Raw genomic sequence first — 25,569 nt, forward strand, 5'->3', positions numbered from 1 at the left:
CAGGCGCTTCATATTAAGACACATTAGGTGCTGATGGCTCATTAACCAGAGGGAGGGAGGGAGAGGACAATCCTAAGATAGCTAGAAGGAGAAGGGATCATATGCACAGTAGACCATAACCCCTCCCCCCCCCCACTAAGTGCTGCAGAGATGCAAGGGAATGTGTATGTGTGTGAGGAGCTGTGCATAGGAGGAGGAGGAGGAGGGGGGGATGGGGCAAAGAAAGTGTGTGTTGATGTGAGTGGAGGCGGTTCCTACAGTTTGATGACGGTTGCAGATGAAGCGGGAGAACGCACAGGACAGGAAGTGGTTGGAGGTGTAACCTCAGCTGGCCAGGTGTTGAACTCTGCTTCGTGTGACTGGATCTGGTTTTGTTGGAGTTTATATAAACTATGCAAAGATTAAAGATTTTTCAGCATCAAATCCCCCCGAGGGGGGGTGGATTTGTATCTCCTCTCCACCAGGCTGTGGGGGGGGGAGCGATGCTGTCAGAGCGGTTGCCCAGGAGGCACAACGTCGGCCTGGGGCGGTACAGCAGGACCAGGGGTGTGGTTTCTCTCGGGAGCTTCTCTTCACGTGTGTCATGCTTATGAGGTCCGACAGCAGAGTGCACAATGCACTCCTCAGCCACTGCACTGCTATGTGCCAAAGCTCCTCTCACACACACACACATAAAGATCTCTCTAGGTTATACACACACACACACACTCCACACTATCAATTTCTATAAGCCAGCCAGCAGCAAGAACAACCATCCATGTCTTTGACCCTGAATCAAACATTGAGAGAAAGAGGGGCGTCCATAAAAACTGGACAAGTTGTTTCTGTAGAAAAATAGGCTGATAAAATGTCTTTGGCACTTCTGAAAACACAGCATACAAAGAGAGAAATCCACACTGAGGATAAAAAAGGCCGAACTCGAAAGCTCTACTGCCAGAGAAAAGATTAAAATAATCCGGGTTCATCCACAAATGAGTCTGGCCAGTCCTGGATGGATTTGAGCCTGAACGGGCCCGTACTCCACCATCTCCCCGTCCACAGTGATCATGCCTTGCGGAGAGATGGGCTCCAGCCGCAGGGCCTTCACCTTCTCGTACACCAGGTGGGGGCAGCCGCACGCCAGGTGGCCGCCCTTCTCCATGGCGAGGAAAAGGCGCAGAAGCGCTGGACGGGAGATTCCCGCCGTCACGTAGAAGAGATGGATCACGCCGTCGTCTGCCATCGCGCCAGGGACTGTCCACAGGTCCTCGGCCAGGTGGGACTGGTAAATAGCCAGCACCAAGACAAAGTCCTCCTCCCTGACCACTGTCCAGCTCTCTGGGACCGGCTGGTCCAGGCCAGGGAGCAGGGACTCCTCCTGTGGTCTGATCTTGCTTTCACACTGAGTCTCTGGTCTCTTGGTGGTGATTGCGTTGTTGGAAGAGTTGGTGATGGTGTAGCGGTTTGAATTTGTGCTGTTGTGATTGTGGCGAGAATTCTGGTTTGGGGAGGTGTTGGGTATAAGCCGGCAGGGGAGGGAGGAGCAGAGTGAGGGGTGCTGAGGCGTGGAGGGAGGGTGATGAGCCTTGATGCTCCCTTTGGGAAGCTTTGGCTCCTCAATCACGGGCAGATACGCTAACCTGCCCTGGTAGACTCTGAGGGACGCCAGGCGCACCAGGGTGCCCATCAGGAAGCGGATCGCTCCGACGTGGCGGTACTTCTCGCTCTCCATGTCGACGTCGGCCACGAAGCCCCAGGCCAGAGAGAGGAAGGAGAAGAGGCGCTGCCGAGAGGCCAGGTGGATCGACACCAGGTCCATGGAGCCGACCAGACCTTTGCACAGCATGAAGCCACAGCTCAACAAAAGCTCCTCGTTCCACGCTGGAGGCGACCTGAGAGAGGGTTACGCACATTACAAGAACAACAATGAAGCGAGAGAAAGAGACGTGTCTTTACAGAATGTCTTGACCCATAATCTAGTCAACTTTGGTTGGTTAGTATTTGTTGACAGGCGTGTTAGTTAGGACACTTGGACACATGACCATAGTATTAAAAAATCCTGTCTTACAATCCTGTCCACACCTGCAGCTTGAAGGAGAGCTCAGGTGACACATATAGTCCTGTTTTTATTTTTTTCCTTTGACGTTGTGCCCACAGCCAACCAGCAGATGGAGATGACACCCTGGACGTGTGCTGGGTCGACTGGTTCCACCGCTGCACTGTGGACCATAATCACTCATAATGTGGAAGTTTCTAAACCCATTACATCACTCCTTTGAGAGTTATCAGCAGCCCGAAATGACCTCTGCTGCACAGCGAAGCAGTTCCAGGCCGCTCCGCTGCCTCTCCTCCCTCCTGAGGAATGATGTGCCCAGTCAGCCTTTGGCATAATTACACCGAAAGGAGATAAATCGTTCTTTTTCTTTTTTAAGGCTGATAAAGGTCCTTCTTCTGTGCTGTTGGTCCATGCATTTAAATGACTCATTAATGGACAGACTTACTGTGAGTAGTGGTGGACAGAGGCAGCCAGGGCGTTGCCTGAGCCCCCTGGTAGAATACCCAGAGGGGTCTGGATGGCCTCTTGCCAGTCTTCTCGCTCCATCAGACCGTTTATCACCTGAACCAACAACAGCAAATACAAAAACAGAGTAAGATAATAGAAAGCAGTGTCTGTGTATGACTAACGCTTCGTTAAAATGTGTTTCGTTGATAGCTACAGCTGTCAAGATTTATATATTCATAATACAATGCAGATACAATGCAAAACATGTTGTCATGTGAGTACAAATTATTTTTTTCCAGACCTATTCTGAAAAGTGTTAAAAATAGAAAACGGGTGAGAGACTTTATATCATTTACATCTGTGACTGATTGATTTAAAATCAAATAACACATCAAACAGAAATAAAATATAGTGAAATACAATACGTATAGTTGTATGTATTTCCTATGTATTAACTGTATTAGTAAAACAATAAATCAATTAAATACATATGTTGGATCACAGGGGATACATATAATAATGCATATTGTATTGCACTTTATTTTTTTGTTTTACATTAAATCTTCTACATATAGATATAAGCACCTCAAACAGCAGCCCGTCTCCAGACATGATAACCAGAGCGTCCCACTGCGACAGGTCCGCCTTCCTCACCAGCTCCCGTGCATGGTTCTGGTGCTCTGAGGGGAAACGGAAATAGAAAAGAGACAAAAACACAACATTTGTAGGACAAACTGACAAAAAAACACTAAAAAAAAATCAAGGGCAGAGACAGAGGCGTGCTGCCTTCACCGCCGGCCTCTGGGGTAGGATCAGGGAGATTAGGCAGAAAAGAGATTCAATTTCCCCTTTTGAGGCCAAACATATCAGATTAGCCCATCCAGCGGCTACTCAACAGCTCCAAGGCAGCTTAGCCGTCCTGCAAACATCTGTGACAGACAAATATCTGTGTGTGTGTGCATGATGCATGTGTTCAGTATGTGTGTGTGTGTGTGTGTATATGTGTGTGTGTGTGTGTGTATGTATGCGTGTGTGTTTGTTAATGCGCCCAGCGGAGGACTGAACCATTTGTTCAGCCTAGTTTTATTGGCAGCGTCCTTGAGTGGGTCCCTCTGCAGAGGCTCTCTGTGGGCTCATCCCGCCAGCATTAAAGTCTACAGTCCTACCAGCCGAGACTCCCCAGAGTGTGTGTGTGTGTGTGGAAGAGGGAGAGAGTTAGCTTTAGAGAGAGAGAGAGAGAGAGAGGCAGACAGCAAAGAAGTTCGCAAAGTATTGATGCACTGCCATCATTACGGAAATATTTTTCCGCTCGAGTATTGATTGAGGGCAGAAGTGAAATAAAAAACAACTGCCCTCTCCTTCCCTTTCACTTTGCTCAACCTCTACCTGTCCTCTCCTCTCTCCTCTTCTCCTGGTCTTCTCCCTCTCTCTCTCTCTCTCTCTCTCTCTCTCTCTCTCCCTCTCCCTCTTCCCCCCCCACGGTGCTCCCAGTGTTGCTGCTGTTTGTTTGCCGTGTGATCGGGAGGCCGGAGGCGGTGATGGAGTGCCGTGTTGACAGGCAAAGGCAGTTAGGGAGTAACTGCACTGCACAGCTGACTTGGCTCTTGAAAACCTGCCGGGGCTCAGGGTTGATGCTTCACTTCCCGGCCACTTATTCGAGCGTTCACCAAACACACACACACACATCAGGTAACACAATCTACCTCCCAGCACCTCTAACGCTCACTAATGAACTTGTTATATCTCTTTGATTAATCCAGAAGCAGCCAGGAAAACATGGAGACTCCAGGAAGTTACCGGCCAAGAAGTAGTCTGGCAGATAACTCCCATAAAAGGTAAAATTGTCGTTTTTACAATTACGGGCTAAACAAATGAGATGTTACTTGTTAAGGTGAGCTGACGTGTGTTGGTAGGCAGAGTTTGTTTCCATTGGATGGAACCAGGTCAGCTGTTTCCCCCCTGTTTCCACTCTCTATGCTAAGCTAAGATCCCTGGATGCTAGCTACATATTTACTGTGCAAACAAGAGAGTGATGTCAATCTCCTCATTTATCTCTCGGCAAGAAAGCGAATTAGTGTATTTCTCAAAATGTCTTATAGTTTTTTTTTAATACAAAGGTGGAGAAAGACGTTGGCTGTTGATGGAAAAAACTAGACAGATGATGTGATATGAAGGCGGCTGTAGCTCAAGTAATTGAGAAGTATTACACCTGCTGAAGGGTTGTGATGAAATGAATTGAAGACCAATTATGGCATTGCATTAATAGAGTGCACACACATACATCAACAGCATGGCCGCATGGTTGTTGATGTACGTAATCCAGTCTGTCATGTCCGCCGTTGATTCTTCTTTGAGCTGCACAGATCACAGCTAAATAATTACACTCTGATATAGGCAATACAAATCTGGGGCGAATTCCAGTTGTTGTCGCTTTAAATGCGACACTTTCCTGGCCGTGCCTCGCTCTACCGCCTTCCTCTGAGGTTAACCCGGGTGAAGATGGAGCTGGGTACACTGGATGCTTCATACAGTATGTAAAAGGTACATGCTGACACAAGAGGCGCCTCCACTGGTACGTGTCCTTCCTCGGGCGAAGGCTGTGCGATACATTCATCAAGGAGCTGTGTGCCGGCTAAATGGGTTGTGCCAGTTAATCCACTCATGGTCGCTTCTGACTGGCTACCGTATCCGACCACTGAAGGCCGTCAGCGACCCATCCCCCCCCCTCCATCCTGTTCTGCCCGGCCTCGGTCGCCGTCAGTAATTACTCTGTCTTTGTTCATCGCCATCCAGCTGCTGACCTTCCTTTAAATCCCAGGAGTCGGCACAAAGAGCCTGCATGAGCTTCAGCACTCTTTCTCAAATACACAAACGCACACAAGCACAGTTTCTGCCTGCTTTTCCTTCGTCTTCATTGTCATGTTCAATCTCACTTTGAGCTGTATCAGATGTTCCGGGTCGGGCTCGTAGTGGAGGAGAGTGAAAGGCTAAATGATGCACCGTGCATGTTGTTTTTTTGTTGTCCCGGCATTAAAACCTGTCCCAGTTTGCAGCTCCTTGCTATTCAGAGAGAGGTCACATGAAGTTCAGAGCCTCTGATGACAGAAACCAACACATGACGCCGTTTAAGGTCACAAAAAGCCACCAGCAGCTCATTCAGAATGTGGAGCAGCTGGGGCGAGTGAAACGAGAACTAAATGAGTGTCAGTGTGCTGCAGATTTGGCCTGTTAATATGTCTGATGAGATGAGATGAGATAACATAACATAAGACAAGATAAGATCAAAGAGTTTGATCAAAGAATACAACAAGAGTAACAAACACTAAGTGTAAAATAAGCAATACTGACACAAATATAAAAAAGAATAGAGTAGCAATGAAGGGTAAGGAGGAAAGTAAAACAAATGATTAAATACAAGAATACAAATATAAAGTATAAGAAGTAATGCTAGCACTAATGCCTAATATAAACTAAAGTAGATAAGTAATACTGAGCATTACACTGATAATGATATTGTAAAGTAACAAAAAAGTTATGCATGTGAAAATAATAATGCATGTGATATTTAAATGTAATTTTGCACATGATGTGTTTATAATTATTGCTATTTGATTGTTGTTGTGACCACACAAACAATCAAAATTGTGCGTGCGTGCTCTCAGCGTAATTGTCCCACGCTGGAGGTTGAAGGTTTAATCCCTGTTTGATGTCGGTGTGACCGTGAGAAGAGAATAAAGGTCTGTGTGTGCGTGAACGCCACTGACCTGTGATGACGAGTGTGTAGGGAACCGCGGCCTCGGTGAGCATGCCCTGTACGTGGCCAGTAAAGAGCTGGAGAGCCTGGCCCCGCCCGCTCTGAGGGTTCACCAGGATCATGACTCTGCAGGGCCGACGCACCTCCGCGTACACCACACCTGAGACAAAGAGAGAGAGAGAGGTGGATGTGAGCGAAGGCGAGGCTGGAGACGACACAAGAAGACAAGAGGAGGTCTTCTTATGCATGATCAAATATTCAAAAGAATGTATAAGGACAGGCTCGTCCCTGAGGGCTGAAAACGAGCATGAAACAGTAATGTCAGAGGCTGTGACAGCGTTCAGATAGACGAGGGTTAACGTTAATGTGACGTGCTACTTTCCTTCAAGGAGAGACGGCTTACAGGTGCTTCTCATTCGGGATCCGACCGATTATTTATAGCAATTCTGTGACATTTGATTAATCCCTGTGAGGAAATCCTGTTGCTGAGAGAAAAGGGGGAGGGGGAGGGGGAGTCTATGTGTGTGTCAGGAATAGTTTGACATTTTGGAAAAATATTTGCTTTCTTGCAGAAAGTTGTTTTAGAACATAAACTGTATAAAATAAGAGGATGTAGTCATCATGACGTCACTCAGTGGTTTGTGGACTGACATTTTGAAGCCTCGAGCTCGGCAATTTGGCCGTCGCCATCTTGGTTTTTTGCAGCCAGTTAACGGTTAAGTGACCATATTTGGACTGCGGAGGAGTGACGTAGAGACGCCGTCTACGGCTCTGGTGCCTAAAGCATCCCCTGCTTTATGGTCTGTTTGACTCTAAATGGACCATCATTTACTAAATGAACATCATGCTGTATTGAAGAAGACTTGAAACTAGAGATTGAGACCATAAACTCATGTTTACAATGTTTACTGAGGTAATAAATCAAGTGAGGTTTAGAACAGCGATATCACTCTCACGTCTGTATTCTGTATATAAGAAAAATACCAGTGTAAGTTCAATATTCTACACATCTGTGTTGTAATCTTGATTTAACATTAGGCGCTCTTAATCACATTCACTCTCCTTTTAAACTGCTGTACGGACTAAATCTGTTTACTTACTGGAAAGGTTGGAAAGGACAAATGAGCAGATTCATGTTTTTGTCGCACACATGACAGCATGCAAAAGAATTTCCAAAGAGACACATTTTTGGTCGAGTCATTCAGACCAAATACAGCCACTGCCCTTTAAAGGATGGCTCTGGTTACAAAATGCAGTCCAAGCCTGGTGTGCACCCTGCAACATGCACCAACTGCTTTATCCCAGTCCGACGCTAACTCCCGGGGTTGGGCTATGCAAATACATCATACAGCACTCATGACTTCTGCCTGAGTCAGGAGTTATTTGTTCCACCTCATAATGTTCCAATTATTTTTGAATCCATATTTACGTGTAGATCAGGTTTAGCAGCTAAATTGAAAGACTGGATAGCGAATTCAGAGAGAAGCCTCGTCTGGAAAATACGATCCATTACGTGGTGCTGAGGACAGAAACTCATCAGTGTCACTTTCCACCGTAATCATTTGGCTGCAGGTGACGCTGACTTTGATATCAGCAGACAAAATGACCAGAAGCACAAAATGTGATGGCTGGTTAAATCCCACCACCTCTTGCTTATCATGTAAATGAATCAAAAGAGAGGCCAGGCGTCTCGTTGTAACGCTCTGTCCACCCTCGACCTCATTCGGCCCGCGGTGATAAGACTCAGCGGAGGTACAAAAATATCTCAGAGAAAGAGGTGTAAAACCCAACGGAAAGAGTGAGGAGAGGGTGCGAAAACACACAGCCACATGCCAAACTCTGCCTCCATTCTCACACACACACACACACACACACACACACACAGGGTGACCATTGTGTTTTTCTTTTTTTATCAGAGCACAATGTGGCTTTCAGACACAAAAGGTCCTCTCTGCACTTCCAGAATATTGTAGAAACTGGCTTTTTTGACGGTGAAAGAGCTTTAGAATCAGGTTTTGCCCTCAAGAGTGCCGAGCTGAATCGCAAACGCGTAACAGACGCACTTGAAAAGGTCGAACCTAAACAAATGCAGATCAGCATCCTCCTCTGGAAACTTTGACGCTGGAACTCACGAGGCCTAAAGGCCGGATGGAGGTGGAGAAATGTGTCCGGCACCTCCAGCAGCCTGCATGTCTCCAGGCCTGTGAATCACTGCACACATCTTTGATGATGTCAGAGATTCAAACTGAATAATGAATGATGAAGAGAAATGGTAATTCAGTCAGGTTTATCATGCTACACCTTCAGACCCATGCTGCTTTATTCTGAAGGGCTGCTTGAAAATCACTTGTCATGCAAGGGAATCTACTTATTAAATAATATGATAGATCCTTGGGCAATCACACTTTAAAACATGGTTATACATAGTTTCAGTATTTAGATTAAATTGAATTAATTAAGTATCAATCGACAGAATAATGATTTGCAACTACTTTGATAATTGATTCATCGTTAAATCGTCAGTTTTCAAGCAAAAACATTGTTCGTCTTATGTGGTTATAAACAAAATATCTTGAGATTTTAGACAACAGCAATTTGAAGGAGTGTTCTTCACTATTACATTTTATTTTAGACCAAGAAATTAACTAATCCACGATGTAAAGAATCATGAGTTAGCAACCCTAGCGTAAGACAAAATGTATGTCTTAGTCGACTAAGAATCATTTACCAGAAACTTAAGAGCATATTTCTGTTAAACACAAGATTTAAAGTGCTGCTTTTGGATTATTCTTTGAGGAGAAACTCAGTTTCACAGATCTGTCAATTAAATCAACTAATGGATCAGTCGACACCATCGTATGAGTGCTGGTCGACTAATAATTCCTACAAATAGTTCTGTATATATTACTGATACCTGAGTTGTAAAACTTCACAAAGGCTGCATTTGAGACGTTGTAATGTAAATGTTCTGATCCATTTATCTGTCAGGGATGGATGATTATTAAATGCCGATGTGGAATCAGTCACCAGTTTTATTATGTGCAATAAAACAGATGGATCCGGTCTTTAGCCACTGAGACATGTTTCTAATATTAAGTCTACCCAGTGATAAGTGTAAATGCTGCTGAATATCATTGCGATCAATATTCTCCATTGTAAAGCATAAAGGCAGTAAATATATATCTGGGGATTATTAATGATAATTCATTTTGCAAAGGACTTTAATCAGGAGACGGCCTGGTTTGATTTACTCTCCTGTAACTTTATCAGGTCTAGACAGCACACTACTGGTTCCCAAACTGGGGGTTAAGACCCCAATACGGGGTCATAAAATAGACCCAAGGGGTCACGAGATTATCTGCATAAACTCATGTTTCTGCAACACAAAATTGTACATGTTTTCAAAAGGTTCCTCTGATCTTTCCCCCTTTTTTCTATTGAATTGCTGAATCACTTGTCGTCTCAAAAAATGAAATAAAAAATACATGCAACACCAGCGAGGGGTCATAAATAGACACTGCATTGTTTTAGGGTATTACAAGCCAAAATAAGTAAAATATTTTAAAGTCGACCCAACCAAAAAGATTTCAAATCAGCTCAACACTACACTGATGAACTTAATGATTCATTGTCTGTTATTTTTCAATGTGCTGCCCTAAATTTCTGTCTCTAAGAATGTTATTTTTCTCCAGACATTCCTCCTGGGCTGTGTGTGTCTGTGTGTGTGTGTGTGTGTGTGTGTGTGTGTGTGTGTCTGTGTGTGTCTGTGTGTGTTTGAGATAGAACGAGACAGGAAGATAGATGTAGGGTATGAGGGTGAATGTGAAATCAGTCTGCAATGTGAAGTGAAAATACCTGCAGGCAGATCCTGCCCATCACACCGGCAAGCAAACCTTCAACTGCAGTGTGTGTGTGTGTGTGTGTGTGTGTGTGTGTGTGTGTGTGTGTGTGTGTGTGTGTGTGTGTGTGTGTGTGTGTGTGTGTGTGTGTGTGTGTGTGTGTGTGTGTGTGTGTGTGTGTGTGTGTGTGTGTGTGTGTGTTCCTCACAGTTACAAGTGTGCAAACAAACACTCCCACAGGCAACCAGGTGACAGGCAGACTGGATGTGACGGTGCTGAGCTGCTAGAGAAGTGTCATCATGTCGTTGCCACAAGTGCATCGCCCTGCTGACTGTTTATAAAGATGCAAAGTGCCTTCGGCGTGTCTCATACCGCGACACCATTCTGTGAATTCAGTGGAAGCCGTCTCGTTCGGGAGCAGCACTGTAAACCCAGACTGGACTGACGTGTCTGCAAACAAGCTGCATTCCGAGGTTGGGCGAGTGTTTGCTTGAGAGGAGGGGAGAAGGTCCTAAGGGTATAAACACAAGTGCCCACTGAGGCATCACCAGGCTGAAGGGGGGGGTTGACAGGCCATCACAGCTGTGTGTCACAGAGCAGGAGACGAAGGCTCCGGAGGGACCGAGATGTTGGCCGGGGTTAAAGGTCGTCTGGTGACACATTTTAGCTTTTCGTCTCCTTCACTGGAGTTCCATGCGACTGCTTCAGCTGACAGACACACACCTGTGTGTGTGTGGGAGACGGACAGACTGCAGCCCTTCCCTTCTTTGCATATACCCCCTGAAATCACATCTTGCACTGGATCAGACAGAGAAGTTTGGCAAAAATCAACAATGTCATCGTAGCACTAACTGGATCATAAGAATGTAAAATTCTACAGTGAATGCACGTTAAATCTGTCACTGGTCCTCTACCAGCTGTTTGTAAAGCAGAGAAGGATGCGGCCGGTCGGGTATGACGGCAGCCACGAGTAGAAACAGTCAAAGCGAGTAACCGTCATCTCATACCTGAGCATGCAATCTCACTGTGGCTCCTCTAAGCAGGGGACAGAGTGTAGCAGGCCATTAGTGTGTTCAGAACTGTATCATAGTCTGTGTACTTCATTATTTACGGCTCATTCATACCAGGGAACCTGCAGTGAGAGTATTGGAGCCATCACACGAAAAAAAAATAAACTAGAGTTAAATTAGGAACCTCATTGCAACCAGCACATGTTAAATTACAAGTTTATCCACTTTATATTTCAGCAAAAGTGCGTCACTGACTAAATACAAATCTTTTGCGCCGCAATTGCACTTTTAATCCAACCTTTACATCTGCAATACCAGATGAGATGACACGCAATTAACTTAGAGGCGGTAAATACATTATACGGGATTAGTGAATCAACTGACCTTCACACTCTCCCTTCTCCGACATGACGGTGAAGCAGCATCTATTACCACAACATTACAAATTCAACTCGCATATCATATTCTGTTAAATACTGTATTATTGGCTGGCCTGGATCTGGAATGCTAAAACAAGCTTATAAATTAATGATATGATCACATCATCACTGAGACGGTGTTCAAAAGAGGCAAAAATTATAATTCTTGGATGAGAGACCACGTTGGAAAATGGTTAGATGTCTGAAGTGGCTCATTAGTATGTGTGATTTGAAAAAGAAGCTCCCAACCTGGAGCTCTTTGATGAGTCCAGTGAGAGAGGGCAGTGAGCTGTACAGCTCTCAGGTTACCATCTGCCTGCACGCCTGGCATACAGGGCTGAAACCCAAACTCCTGCTGGGATACAGACCATGAAGAGAGGTGATGTTCCCCATCACAAAGAAGCCCAGTGTCCCTCTCTCTCTCTCTCTCTTTATATTTGCAGTGTACACTTTGTGGCTCATTCCTCATCCTGCCCGCTAACACTTGCCTCCATCTTTGGCAAACCAACATTCCAAATGAGTCACTGTCAAGTCAAATATCCTCTTCCTCTTTGATCTGCTGGGTTCGGTCCAGGAGAACAAGGCTGCTTTATATTTCAAACTGCCAAATATTTCCATACGAGTCGAAGGATATCATTCTGAACTTGTTACCCAAAAAGATGAATCATTCTGGGACCCAAACAGCTTTGTCTCACCGTCAGCGTATCGCCAACTTCCTCCCAAATGAGTGACGGGGGTGATTAGCTGCATAAACACTTCTCATATAGTATTCATGTTAATTACGGCGCTCACTGTGTACCAGGATGGAGCACAGAGGAGCTAATGAGATTGGGAGACAAAGGAAACCATGAGGACAGTGTGCATTTTAAACAGAGCGAGACGTAATGAGACGAAGCTGCTGCAAAAGCAGGATGAAAAAAATGAACTGGCTTTGTTTTAATGTGATTTTTTTCCACCCGTCAACAATAAACTCTCAGTGGGAATCTACTGAGGAGGAATAATGAAGCCTGATCAGCAGCTGCACTGTCTGCTGACAGAGGATCAGTAGAAATATAACTTAGTGATCAGTTGTGTGTGTGTGTGTGTGTGTGTGTGTGTGTGTGTGTGTGTGTGTGTGTGTGTGTGTGTGTGTGTGTGTGTGTGTGTGTGTGTGTGTGTGTGTGTGTGCACATCCAGAAGCATTCCTCTCATGAATGAATGTATAATTGCTGCTGGAACATCTGGATCACCTTTCACAGCAGGTGGAGCATGTTACTGAGAGCAGAGTGTGTGCATCCTCTCTGCTGAACCCGTTTTTGTCAATATGGTTGATGTTTCATGCAGCAGTTGGTCCCTCACTTTAAAGGACTTTTGTTTAAAGAAAATGACCGAGCTCGTTGCACACGTGATGGTGTTTTATCATCACGTTAAAATAATATTTCACAGCCTTCTCGTGTATTATTTCTCATATAAAGTTCATTTTTCTCACCGTCTCTCCGGGGCGCCTGCAGCACGGAGGCGTCTCTGATGGCACGCGCCCACCTCTCCGCCTCCTGGAGGTTGGCGAGCGGGTCCTGGACCAGCGCGACCCGAAAGCACTGCTCCACCTTCTGCCGGGCCACGCCGGCGCTCATCCAGCGCCTCTTGAACGGGTAGAAGTAGGCTGTGAAGTAGGCGCCGACGTCCGCGCCGTCCGGCCCTCGGTGCGCCCGGCATCCGACGCAGTCGGTCAAGTTAAAAACCACCTTCGTGCGGCCGGGCGACGAGGAGATCCTCTGGACGGTCAGGGCGCTCTCCGTCAAACTCACCGAGTACCGGACCCTGTCGTTGAGCGCGTCGGTGAACTCCCCGTACAGCACGCCCACGACCCCGTTCCGCTGGCGGGATGGGTCCGGTTCAGAGTTCTCCATCCCGGGGCGGAGAGAGAGAGAGAGAGAGAGAGCGACGCGTCCCGCAGGCCGATGTGGCGGATGGCGGCGCGGCTGCAGACTCCGCTCTCCGGTATCAGCACCGCTGTGGGACCCTCCGAGTGTGATGATGAGAACAGCGGCTCTCCTAGTTCACTGTCTCTCCCTAGTGACCGAAAGAGGGAACGGCAGTGATGGAGCCGGAGGAGCGAGCAGCTGACTGACCTCCGTCTGCAAGCGAGGAAACCGGATCAGCTAACCTGATAGTCAATTTCAAGCCTCTGCTTATAGGCCTATTGGCAATTATGTGGAGAATAATTCACCAAATATTACTATGCAATTTACTTAGTAATTCAAATTGGAACTTTGTTATCAGAAAATCGACTTTTATTTGATTTGACTCCCTTAAATGTCATTGAATATGTATTTGCAGGATGTGCACCCAGCTTTATAAGGTGATGGAAATATCAAGAAGCTCGGAGAAAAGGGTGAAAACTATATTATCTTTTATCCAGAGTTGCTTCATAAATACATTAGGGAAACTAATGAAGAGGTGCCTTTGACTTATCTCTTATTTGTGAAATGAATTAATTCCACTATACTGTTATTTTTTGCTCAGGCTACGAGAATCTCTATCATTTTTTCCATCAAATAATCTATTAAGTCTATTAAATATTTAGATACACTCCCAAAAATGTCCGCTAAATGTCCTCCGGAAGAGATGTTCTAATGACTTGTTGAATGTGATCCCAATGATCAGCCTCAGTCACATCATTGGCTGTAATTACTTGATTTAGGCACGTGGAGCAATGAAAAAAGACACATGCAATCCGAATTTATCTCTTAAATGATATGTAATATTTTTCTTTTTGACACATTTCACCTCATATTCATAACATTTCACATTAGTAAGGTTGGAATTATAAAATGTTGAAACGGCTGTGAGAAGAACTGCTACTTCCGCTGTATTTTATTTTTTTGTTGCATGGATAACAACAGTTTTTACAATAATGTATATCATCTATGTCATAAATTATTAAATCTTATCTCAATTAGTATTGAGTCCAGTTTCCAGAATACTAGCCTACTTTTTGCAGGCTGAACACAAGTTGAACTTTTACCACACCCAGTCAGTGATCACGTGGGATGTGACGTTTCAAACGTATAAAAGCGTCATCACGCAAGACTTCCGTCCTTGGTTCTCTTTCCTTACCGGTGTGAGGGGCACGAGAGGAGAAGCTCCAGCTCTCCACACATGCAGCTCTCACGTGTTACGATGAGTTTACGACTAATTATGAAGTTTCCTGCAGATGATCCGCCGTGAACAGGTAATACTCTTTGGGTAGTAAACGAGACTTTAAGTGTGCGGAAGTATGGAGACTGTTTCGTGTGAGTTGTGCTAGCTGTTAGCTGTTAGCTGTTAGCTAGGCCAACACGTGGAGGGAGACCAGGTTGGGCAAACGTTACAGAAGGACCAGCGAACATGCACTAAATCCACATGTCTGATTTATTTAATATCTATTTTACATCTATTTTACAGGAGGCTTTGAGTGCAGAATGAGGCTCATCATCCTGCCAACACGGTCAAATTCAACACGATGAAAGGTAAAACTCATTTTAAATAGTTGTATTTAATATGTATTCCTGACTCTCTGCAGTGCACGTGATGATTCTGTTATCCCTGTCTGAAATAACAAGTGTTGAAGTAAATGGTATCTGACTAGCTGCAGACCACGTGTGTGGAGTCACGTGATGCTGCTGAACTATCGTTAACTAAACGTCTCCTTACGTCACAGGTCTGTGGTTCATCTGTCCCTCTTGACTGAGAATGAGGATTCCTGGCGACCAGGTGTGTACCACGCTCTCCTCTAGTGATCCACGTGACCGTGTTCAGGGATGATAACTGCTGCATAGGAAGTGCCGTCTTATGCGATAACTGAAGATGGAAATAGCTGTTCTGAGAAACGCAGACAAACTGATATCTTATGGTGTTAATAATCTGAACACTTGATGATCTAGATGTACATTTTCACCCCTACAGGACGTGACAATCTGCAACGCATGACTGTACAGGACGACACGTGGGACCTGAGGAACGTTAAACAGGTAAATGTTGTGAGACTGAAGTCTGATGGTTAAAGTCAAGCCAGTGATGATACAAGTTATCCCTGTCTGAATTTAAGTGATGAGTCATGGTAATCTGAGGCTTGACTGTAGATAAAGGACCAGTGGATCGTTTGATGTCAAAGTTTGTCGCATCATTGTAAAAGTGTTTTTCTCTAACTTGCAGATTACATCAATGGTGAAGTGGACAAACCAGCTGGAGTTGATCCAGAAGTCTGATGCTGCAGTATGATGGAGTGGCTGTGTGAATATACACATTAAAAAGTTTGCTCTGAAACATGTTTAATGAAAATATCTTTATTAAAAGTGTACAACACACTTAGAAACCGATGGCACGTTTGAAGTATTCTGAATGTTCTGTTTGCTTCACCTGCTGGACGGTCTGATGACTGAAATGTATTTCTAAATAAAGTTCATTGCAAGTAAAAAAACAAGTGAATTCTATTCTTACATCTTCTACACATTATACAATACTGGGAACACCAGCACGTGTTGGTCAATCTGTGTTAAAAGATGATCTGTATGATTTCTTCTTCAAATTCTCCAAGAAGATCTGCTCCTCCTGGAGGTATTCACGGTCCTGAGGGGAGGAAGAGAAAGTAATCTAAGTTTAAAATGTACTAATGTAGGAGTCATTACAGCTAACTATACGTGAGTCAGACCAGTTGGTATCACGTTAACCTACTTGAGTTAATGATCTTTGTGCTTCAGGACTCGGGTTAATGTCTTAAAACCATTTGAACACCAGTGATTACTCGGATGTCATGTAGCATTAAATTAATGCAAAATATAACTCTGAAATGGCTTTTTGAAGGTTTGTCACTTAAAGTGAAGTTATTCACCAAAGATCAAAATGGTCACGTGACTAAACTTGCCGTTACTAGTCATGATGTGGCTGAATACAAACATAAGCCTTAAAACCCTCATACACTGACATCTCCTGTTGAATGTGAGGCTTGATATGCTGTAAATACGAAGGACAGCACTTTGCATCACATCTTAACATGTACACTTGATAGCATGTTACGTACAGCTGTGGGTGTTTCATTCTTCTTACTCCTGATCTGAACGTCTTCCAGGCTCTTGCCTCACATGAGAGGAAAAAGTCAAATCTATTTAAACGGCTTCAATGACTAAATTAAATGTTTCAAGAATAAATCCTTGTAATAGTCTAATAGCATTCCTCTGTTTTCATGTTCCATCCTTAATGTTTCTGAGTAATATTAAAATGCCAGGCTGATAACCCAGTGTTGAACGTCACATTGCTATGGATTGTGGGTAATTCCCTGAGGCAAAGTCTGCAGAAATGGGGACTAACGTGTTCATGAAGGGCTCAAGATATCTGTGAGAACCCCCTCAGACGATGTGACAGTGGGACCGCCCTAAACCCTCACAGACTGAGTGTGGAGATTGGGGAATTGGGCCTGCGACAGGATTTCCTAAACCTTCAGCAGGAAGTGTGTGTGTTACCTTCTCTGCAGTGTACCTCCACAGAGCCAGACTCGCCTGGAGAGCCGTGGACTGAGAGCTGGCTAACGAGGCCGGAGGGGGAATGTTCAGGGTCGATGTCAGCTCAGGATTTGGCAACACAGAACCTGCATCTACAGATGAAGATAAAATCATGTTATAGACTTCATTTTACAACTTGTATGAGTAACTACTCTTTGTTGAATGACGGTCATTGACCTCACCTGGTATGGTGGTTGGAATCATCTGAGGTAACGAGGTGATTGGAGCGTTTTGTCTCCGCCTCTCTGTGTCCTTCTGCAGATGACTTAACCTCATTCGCTCCTGTAATAAGAAGGTTTTAGGTTTCTAACACTAAGTTATGTCATGTGCATTGAAGTATATCTGAAGTGACTCACGCACCTGAAGGATTCGTTGTTCTTGCTGCCTCAGCCGCTCCGTCTGTGTGTGGATATTTCGAAGCCTTGCCTCGTGCTCCGCCTCCACACGCTTCGCCTCCTGCAGCGCTCGTTCTCCCTCCTCATACTTCTCTGCAGCGAGCTGCAAAGAGCGTAACGCGGTCAGAGCTCAGATATCACACAGGCGACTGCGCTAACACGTAAGGATCCTGCGTGGTGTGGAAGTTACCTCGCTAAAGGCCTCCACCTCGTGGGCTCGTGTCTTGAGTCTCAAGGCCGTGCTGCTTATTCTCTCTTTCTCTCTGTCCAGTTCAGCTCTCAGTCGTTCCAGAGTCTCTCTCTCTTGTGCCACAGCCATCTCCTTTTGTTTCAGCTCCGCAGTGAGGAGCTTTAAGTCAGCTTGTTCCTACAATAAAAACAGAAAATAAATTACATTTATTATGTCCTCTGTGTGTCCCGTGGAGCTAAACGAAATGTAGTAATTTAAACAAAGTCACAACATAGTTTTTACGAGGCCCCTCTTTCTTTTCTCTTTGGTGAAGCTCACCTGTGCCAGACTGATGATGGAGCCCTCTCTCTTCTCCAAGAGACTGCTGACCTCCCGCTCAGCCCTCTCATGCCTCTGCTTCTCCAGGCTGTGAAAGTGGGCCCAGTCAAAGGCCAGCTTCCTCCTCTCCTCCGCACAATGCTGCATCACCGACTTCTGCTCCTCCAGCAGTGCACTCTGGTGAGAAAGGGAGACGGACGGGAGAGGTAAGGGATACGCGTATGGACTCAGACGCTGTGGATGTAGATGTTCACCTGGCTCACCTTGGCTCTCTCCAGCTCCTCTCTTTCCATGTTGATCTGCAAACTGAGGGCATGTCGCTCTCCCTCCAGGCCTCTTTGGGTCGACTCGGCCTTGGCCTGCTCTGCTGTCATCTTCCAGCGGTCCTGAGGTAGAGAAAAATAAGGTACCTTCAGTCTTTGTATGTATGCACTTGTGGTGTGCTGCTACAACAAAGCAAATGCATGAGTCTATTTTTAAAAGTCAGATTTGACCCGGACCTTCTCAAGCTGTCTCTGCTGCTCATTGAGCTGAGTGTCCATCCTGGAAATGATTTCCTTTAGGTAAGCTCTCTCCTCCACCATGGCTTTCTGCTGCTGGGCCAGACGGTCCTGCGTCACTGAGAGGTGCATTCAGAGAACGACCGTAACCCATTTACAATGTGATGCCGACTTCCAGCACGCTATTAGACAAACTTGTATCTTGACCTATTTGTGCAAAGTGAGCACATCTATGTGTGTGTGTGTGTGTGTGTGTGTTTCTGAGGTACTTCGAAGCTGCTCGTCTCTGTGCCGTGCTCCTTGCTCCAGGCCGTGAGCCGTGTGTTCATGTGTGCTCTCCACCCGAGAAGAAAGATCCCCGAGCCGAGAGGAGAACTGCTCCATCTGCTCAATCACCACCGTAAGAGACCTGGAGGAATAAAAACACATCCAACCAAACATACGAGTAGCTATTTAATAAAACAATCACAGAGATCCTGACCTAGATGAGTTGGTCAGTGTCTGTTAAATCTGTTAAAGTAGAACAAAAACATCCTGTTCTTGTTTGCTCTTGCTACATTCTGTCTATTATGGAAAATATCAGCACTGAACAGACTAGTATTTACAGGAGTATATTTTTATATCTGCTGCTGTTATAAGTCGTCATCATTTTTCTGTCTGTTTCCTCTGATGACCTCTGACCTCGTCTGAGACGTTGCGCTTGTAACTGCATCAATCTCCTCGTCCTTTAATTTCTTCAGCCTCCTGACCTGGTCCTCGTGGTCTTTCTTCATCTCCAAGATAGACTTCCTAGACAGCGACAAAGGACAAATACACCAATATATGCTATAACTTCAAGCTCATTTATTTATCATTAAATATATACTATTTATTTCACATCAGTCCATGTTCCAGATTTGAGGGGTTTCTGGGTTTTATTCTGTTATCCAGATTACTGTGATTGTGCCTCTTGAATCAGACTCCAGATGTGCGGAAACAATAAACGGCATTTAAGCCGTTTTATTTATTGTTCATTCTTATACTGTAAAGCAAAGCAGAATAGCTTTACTGATTCCTAGTGTCTGTGTCTCGAGGTGCCGATGGAACTATTATTTTATCCCGTTTGACTCTTCTGCATGTGCATTACTTTAAAGATGACTTATCAGTCAGCACGTGTTAATAATTGCTATAGTTATAGAATCACTCAGTCTTTATAGAAAAGGCTTTCCTGGTGTACCTCTGGAGGTCTCTGAGTCGCTCCACCTCACGGTCTCTGTCTTGCTGGGCCTGTGCCACTTTGCGCTGGTACTGAGCCTGCAGCTCTGAGCGTTCCTGCTCTGCTGAACGCGTTACTGCAGAGAGACGCTCCATTAGGTCTTCACACTCCTTCCGTGCCTGCGTCTCCCTCTGGGCCGCCGAGTCCTCGAGCAGCTTCACACGACCTCTGGAGGTGCACAAACGTACGTAAGGCTTTCGCTGAGCATACAGACACACGCAAGCTGCTTCAGGTGCAGGGAATTATGCATAATGTATGTTAAGCATGCACACAGGCGATGCACATCTGTGCTACGTGTGTGTGAAGAATAAACTACTTGTGTGCGTTCTCCATCAGTTCCATGTCCTGTTTATGCCGATGCTGGACACTCTCAAGCAACATCTGGCTTTGCTCTCGCTCCAGCTGCAGAGTCTTCACCTGGACAGTAACACAGAGGAGTTGTGCAGGTACATGGAGGTAAGGAAAGGGAATTCAGGGCAACAGGGGAGGTTATTCTTCGTTTCCCTCAGCAGCGTTGACGTACCTGTCCCTCCAGTTGGATGACGCGAGCCTGTAGCGCTTGATAATCTCCAGGGTGCTGCTCTCTCTCTTTGAGTCTCTGCAGGACCACTGGATCCACGACTCTCCCTAGACCCAGCATCTGAGAGTGCATCATCTGTAAGAGAAGAGCAGGCGAGTCGAGAACAAACCCGGTGATAAAAGCATCTTTACATTTTGAATGAATCTAAAAGTAGAGACCCAACCTGCTGCTGTAGAAGCAGCTGCTGCAGACCGTCCGCTGAAAGCGCCACCTTTTCAGAAGAAACGGACGGGATTAAACAAACGGATTAAAGGGTTGGCCCAATCATGACAGCCTTAGTACAGAGAAGCATAAATACCTGTTGTTGGACAGCAGTTGATGTATTTTGGTTTGGCTGCTGAACAGCTGGAAAGAAAAAACAACCATGAGTAATGACTTTTGATGACCTGCTCACGTTTAGAGATTAATGTTGAATACTGAATCTAGAACTACTTCAGATCCCAAGATCACCTACACCACAACGGAGGCTGTTGCAGGGTTTCATCCGAAGCCTGACTGGGCCCTCTTAGCACCCTGGGTCCCCTATCGGATGGTGGGTGGTGGAGTTGGGGCTGTGGCTGGGGTTGGTTGTGGCTAACGCTAGCAGCAGAGACCGGCAAAGGACCAGTAAGAGGAGGACAATCTGAGGGATGAGACAAATTTAGAGTTTGTCCGAGGTCTACTTTAGTATGGAGAGCGGTTGCTGAGGAGGATGTTAAGGTGGAGGGGAGGTGAGGCTGGGTGGCGGGTGTACACTCTGTGACAAAAGGAGGGGATTGTGTGGGAGTCGAGGGGTGAGCGGCGATAGTATCTGTACGAGAGGAGGAGCAGAATGTGAGCTGATGACCGTGACGTGATACAACATAGAATGTGGCATCGGACGCGGCTCCTGTACGTGCGTTCCACGCTGTGTGCTGCGTTTACTTTGTCAGAATCTCGTCCGCTTCTACTGTAAATGAGCAGAGTTGCCGGGGAGGGACGTGGCTTTGAAAAGTCACCATTTTATCAGTAAATGTAATCGAAGAGTAAATATTCGGATGAATACCTCGCTTGGTCGTCTCTCTGACGGGAGTGGAGTGAGCGGTGGGGCTGGGCTGTCCGAGAAAAGTGCTGCTGCACAAAACAAAAGGAGAATGACAAAAATAGCTAAAGAATCTCACCTAACAGTTGGTGGGTTTGATGGATTCACAAAACAAAAATCTTACCTAGTTTCCTTGACAGATGTAAGAGTGTCCTCTCGGCCTCTGGGAGCTTGTTTACTGAAAACGAGAGCAGCTTATCGTTCACAAGTGAAAAACAAGCTTCTTCTGTCAGTGTATGTGTCTTTATTCTTTGTTGTGTACCTAACAGTCGACTCCAGATCCATTTCTTCTCCCAGGCCTGAAGGGTCTGTCTGCTTGGATGTTTTTGCCTCAGAGGTCGACGTTGACAGAGCCTTCTTCCTGCTCAGCGCTCCTGCTAACCAGTCATCCTCCTCCTCCTCCTCCTCTTCCTCTCTCCGCCGGCCTTTAGAGACCTCTGGCTTGGCTTGTTTGGGGATAATATCGGTTATGGCTGCCGTGGACGTGGCATGAGCAGTCAGGGAGGGTCTTCTCTCTAATGAGGGAGAGGAAGGAGCCTTTGGAGACTCTGTGAAGGTTTTGGCCTCTTCAGCATCCCCCACCAGGAAGGTGCGGTCGTCGTTTGTCTTGAGGCCCAGCCAGTCGGCCGAGCTGCGTTGTCGAGTGGGGGTGACGGGTTTTGGTTTCTTCTCCGGGGTCGAGGGACTGACGTCCTCTGTAGAAAACCTGACGATGAGACAAAAAATCTAGGGTTCAGTTTACGATGGCAGAAAAAGAGTCACAGAGATTGGAGTTCACACACACACCTGACGGACTGTCTGCGGGACTGGCGCCCCTCAGGCGTGGATCCCAGGGTGGGCTGATACGAACCAAATGTGAGGTCATCTTCTGATAAATGAATTACACAGAATTAGCGTTTAAATATTTGGTCCTTTTTAAAAAGCGTTACTTGTGCTGAGCAGAGGACCGCGGCGCTCTTTACTACCTCTCCCGCTGGAGGTCCTCTCGTGTTGCTGCTTCTCCTGAGACGGAGGCGGGTCCTTCCTCTCGCCTGTCGGAGGTCGCTCCAGAAGTCGAGGGGAAGTCAAACTCTCCAGAATCTCATCGAGTTTGGTACGAGGTCTCTGAGGGGTCTCACTCCTGAGGAAAGGAGGACGCAACAGGACGAAAGAGACCATGTTAAGAGACAAACGAAAGCAGGGAAACTTGGCCTTTTATGCATGAAACAGTGAAGGTGAACCAAAATAAAAAAGCCTGATTCTGAAAGATGTTGCTTCGTAAAACACTGTCAATGTTTGTCTTTGTTTATAGCAGCATCCCCAAAGCCCAGAGCACTACAGCAGTAATTATTTATCGTTAGAGCACGATAAATAAGGACAACAATGAGAGTGAGAACAGAGCTGTTACCTTTCCGTGTTGGACCAAAGCGCAGTCTCTTTTTTCTTGGGTTTGTTTTTATCGCTGTCAAATCCCAGCGCGTCCATTAGGTCATCCTTATCCTCATCAAATGTGAGACCGCTCTGTTTTTTTGCTGCTGATGAACAAAGAATACACACACACACACACACACACACACACACACACACACACACACGTACTGTACTCTAGTATTTGTTGGTTTGAAGTTTGAAAATAAAGACATGGGGAATCATTTGAAGGCTCACATGTTTCAGTCTTTAGGATGGGAGATGCTAAAGGAGACAGAGCAGATTTTTCCGGCTTGGCCGGCTGTACTCTGGGTTTAGGTTTGGGCTTCGTTTCATCTGGAAGCAAGTCATCAAGTAGATCCGCCAGAGGGTCGTCCAGATCTGCAGAGGGAATTACATTCTTTATACTCTTGCATACTTTTATTTTTGGGCACCAGACTGCAGTAAATGAAGAATCATCATTATGTTTCTAAACGTCACTACAATGTACACATATGTTCAAATCTATCTAAATCCAAACACAGAGACACTAATGTACCTGTAGTGTAAGGTTTCTGACCAAGACCTTCATCATCGTCACCACTCTCTAAATGAATGCAGCAGTTTGAGAGGAACAAAGCAAAGCTGCAAGTAAACAACCGCTGAGTAACGTGAAGCTCGTCGTCAGAGGAGGATGCATCAGGGAGGCTCACTCACCAGAGAAGGTGAACTTCTTGTAGTTATGCGCTGTAGACGCGGGGGCAGAGTTTGGCTTCCTCCCTGCTGCGGTGGGTTCATCTGAGAGCAGGGGGGGGAGCACAGCTCTCTCTGATTGCTGCTATTAATGCAAACTTCAAAGCTGGTAATAATGCGGAGCTAATAATGAGAGAATAATGTATGCAAGACCGCTCCGCACTGGATTACCTGCTCCCTCTGGTTTTACTTTACTTTCCAAGGTGGAGGAGTCTTTCTTTGGCCCTTCATTACCAGACGGCTTCGTTTGTGCAGGAGCTGAACTGGGCTTTTTCTTTGATGCAAAAAGGTCAGCATCCATATCATCCATGTCCTGTACAAGGAGCCAGAAAAAACAATGTGTCGACAGCTACAAAGCTGAACTCTGTCTCTGTTTATTACACAGTTTATAATGACCTACCTTCATGTTCTTCAGGATGTCACTGGGGTCTGCTGCCGAGACATCAGAGTCCTGGACAAAAACAGAAAATAGTAACAAAGATATAATAAAATAATGATAAAAGTACAAGACTGTGAACGTATACATGTATCTTTTCACAGCATACCTCAGTGTCCCCGTCCCTCTTCACCTCATCTGCGAGCATACTGAAGATGTTATCAGTGGCAGAAGTGCTGGAGAAGAAAACAACAACAACTCAGTTATGATTCATAATTAGTGTGTAACTCTTTGATTCCTCCAACTTACCGAGTTAAAGGTCCACTGCGAGTTGCTTTTCCCCTTCCTGGGGGTTCTGGTGAGTGAATCGTTAAAAAGGAAATATAACGCATTAAACACTCACAGTGATAAAACAATAATAATGATGATTCTGTCCGGTGAAATGCTCACTTACTTGTATCATCAAATAAGCTGTCAAGCAAAGCTTCTTCTCTAAGTGAACCTAGGAAAACCGTATGATACACTATATTAGTACACTTTAAGTTGGCTTGGCCTATAAGAGTATATCCATTCTGATTGTACTGCCACCACCAGATATGTGTTGGTTGTTTTTGCTGTTATTCTGCAATCGAGTACTTGTTTGTAAATGTATTTCTGTTTCTCTGATACAATAATAACACAGTAAGCAAAAGAATAAATGGGGTAACGTTACAGAATTCAAATAACACTTATGGGAACTTACTTTTGGATGGTTTGCCCTTCTTTGCAGCCTATAACGTCACACAACAGTGAATATAATGAGATATTTTACAGCTGTAAACATTCGTATATATGCACACCAAGAGATTTAAAACACGACTTTATTTTATTTTTTAGGAATCCTGTTAACACTGATACATCATTAAAATGTTGACACTAGAAAACCAACTTGACTCACCATTTTTTTAAATCTCTCCAGCTAACGTTAGCTTAGCGTAAAGTGTGAGAGTAGCTAACTTAGCTAGCTAATGTAGCTAACCTAGCTAAATCTGATTAGGCGTCTCCGGTCTCCATTGGTAACCACTATGGCGCGTTCATGTTAACAACCCAAAACAACACGCTCGTGGTATTTTAATATGAAAACGCGTCGCATCGTTTGCGTGCTTTAATACAACCGTGTGTAGCCAGTGAGCATCTTTAAAACGGCCCAGTTAACGTTACTTCCAGTTAACATTGAAACGAAACGCACCCCCGCTACTACAGCTGTAGCTCCCAGACGCTTCCTGTTTACAGTTCGCAGTGCATTGTGGGTATTGTAGTTTTTTTTGTTTAAAAAAATATATATATATATATATATAAAGCTTTCCAAGGTAGTTTTTTTTAGCGCACACTTTAAGGAAACACGTTTTAGAATAAGGTGTTTTGTTTGTTTTGGGCTGTGTTGACATGATGAAGGTGCTTGTTGTGGACTTCCTCTGACTTCTTCACCTGCTTGTTTACTTGGTGAAGCCAATCAAACGCTTTGACCACCAGGTGGCGTCAGAGTGTAGAAAATCAGTCAAAATAAATCAGTTTCAACAAAACTGAAGAGCTGAATAATTTATATTCTGAAGCCAATGTTTAATTCAGTAAGGTCTAGGCCTGATGTTGCCTTAATCAGCACAACGATAACCAGTGAGCATGTTGCTCAAAGTTCGGCTCATAACACTGTTTTTCTCCAGAGTTGGGATGGTTAGGATTAGACATGCATGCCA

At 45.2% G+C, this 25,569-nt stretch overlaps 2 protein-coding genes, 1 long non-coding RNA gene and 2 other non-coding genes across 8 annotated transcripts; 3 read left to right on the forward strand and 2 right to left on the reverse strand.

Annotated features, from left to right (window-relative positions):
• Window positions 1-961: 961 nt before the first annotated feature.
• On the reverse strand, window positions 962-13,393 carry sphk1 (sphingosine kinase 1). Its single transcript, XM_076086729.1, has 5 exons — window positions 12,973-13,393; window positions 6,247-6,396; window positions 3,068-3,162; window positions 2,481-2,596; window positions 962-1,871 (listed from the first exon to the last, which is right to left on the reverse strand). The coding sequence occupies exons 1-5, from the start codon at window positions 13,391-13,393 to the stop codon at window positions 962-964; spliced, it is 1,692 nt and encodes a 563-aa protein (XP_075942844.1).
• Window positions 13,394-14,584: 1,191 nt separating this feature from the next.
• Window positions 14,585-15,948, forward strand: LOC142945139 (uncharacterized). The gene is made up of 5 exons (XR_012952920.1): window positions 14,585-14,718; window positions 14,931-14,995; window positions 15,187-15,239; window positions 15,432-15,496; window positions 15,681-15,948. It is a non-coding gene; the product is annotated as an uncharacterized LOC142945139 (long non-coding RNA).
• On the forward strand, window positions 15,280-15,353 carry LOC142945318 (small nucleolar RNA SNORD49). The gene has a single exon (XR_012952935.1). It is a non-coding gene; the product is annotated as a small nucleolar RNA SNORD49 (small nucleolar RNA).
• LOC142945317 (small nucleolar RNA R38) lies at window positions 15,532-15,601 on the forward strand. Its single transcript, XR_012952934.1, has one exon. It is a non-coding gene; the product is annotated as a small nucleolar RNA R38 (small nucleolar RNA).
• Window positions 15,796-25,085, reverse strand: fbf1 (Fas binding factor 1). 4 transcript variants are annotated; one of them, XM_076086540.1, is made up of 32 exons: window positions 24,774-25,085; window positions 24,579-24,606; window positions 24,291-24,338; window positions 24,146-24,191; window positions 24,006-24,072; window positions 23,861-23,911; window positions 23,632-23,773; window positions 23,425-23,505; window positions 23,267-23,314; window positions 22,966-23,109; window positions 22,709-22,832; window positions 22,287-22,441; window positions 22,108-22,189; window positions 21,584-22,027; window positions 21,446-21,499; window positions 21,286-21,353; window positions 20,716-20,883; window positions 20,560-20,606; window positions 20,425-20,472; window positions 20,205-20,336; window positions 19,998-20,098; window positions 19,643-19,849; window positions 19,108-19,215; window positions 18,696-18,835; window positions 18,427-18,545; window positions 18,190-18,312; window positions 17,927-18,103; window positions 17,609-17,785; window positions 17,384-17,521; window positions 17,206-17,305; window positions 16,985-17,115; window positions 15,796-16,094 (listed from the first exon to the last, which is right to left on the reverse strand). In XM_076086540.1, exons 1-32 carry the CDS (start codon window positions 24,774-24,776, stop codon window positions 16,011-16,013), a joined length of 3,585 nt encoding a protein of 1,194 aa, XP_075942655.1. In that variant the 5' UTR covers window positions 24,777-25,085; the 3' UTR covers window positions 15,796-16,010. The 4 variants fall into 4 exon arrangements, with proteins under 4 accessions (XP_075942655.1, XP_075942656.1, XP_075942654.1 ...); XM_076086541.1 differs by having other exon boundaries at window positions 21,286-21,350; window positions 22,709-22,835; XM_076086539.1 differs by having other exon boundaries at window positions 22,709-22,835.
• Between the last annotated feature and the right edge of the window lie 484 nt (window positions 25,086-25,569).

The sequence above is a fragment of the Anarhichas minor genome, unplaced genomic scaffold, assembly GCF_050575085.1.
Source record: "Anarhichas minor isolate MPS153535 unplaced genomic scaffold, ASM5057508v1 ptg000007l, whole genome shotgun sequence".
Lineage (NCBI taxonomy): Eukaryota > Metazoa > Chordata > Actinopteri > Perciformes > Anarhichadidae > Anarhichas > Anarhichas minor.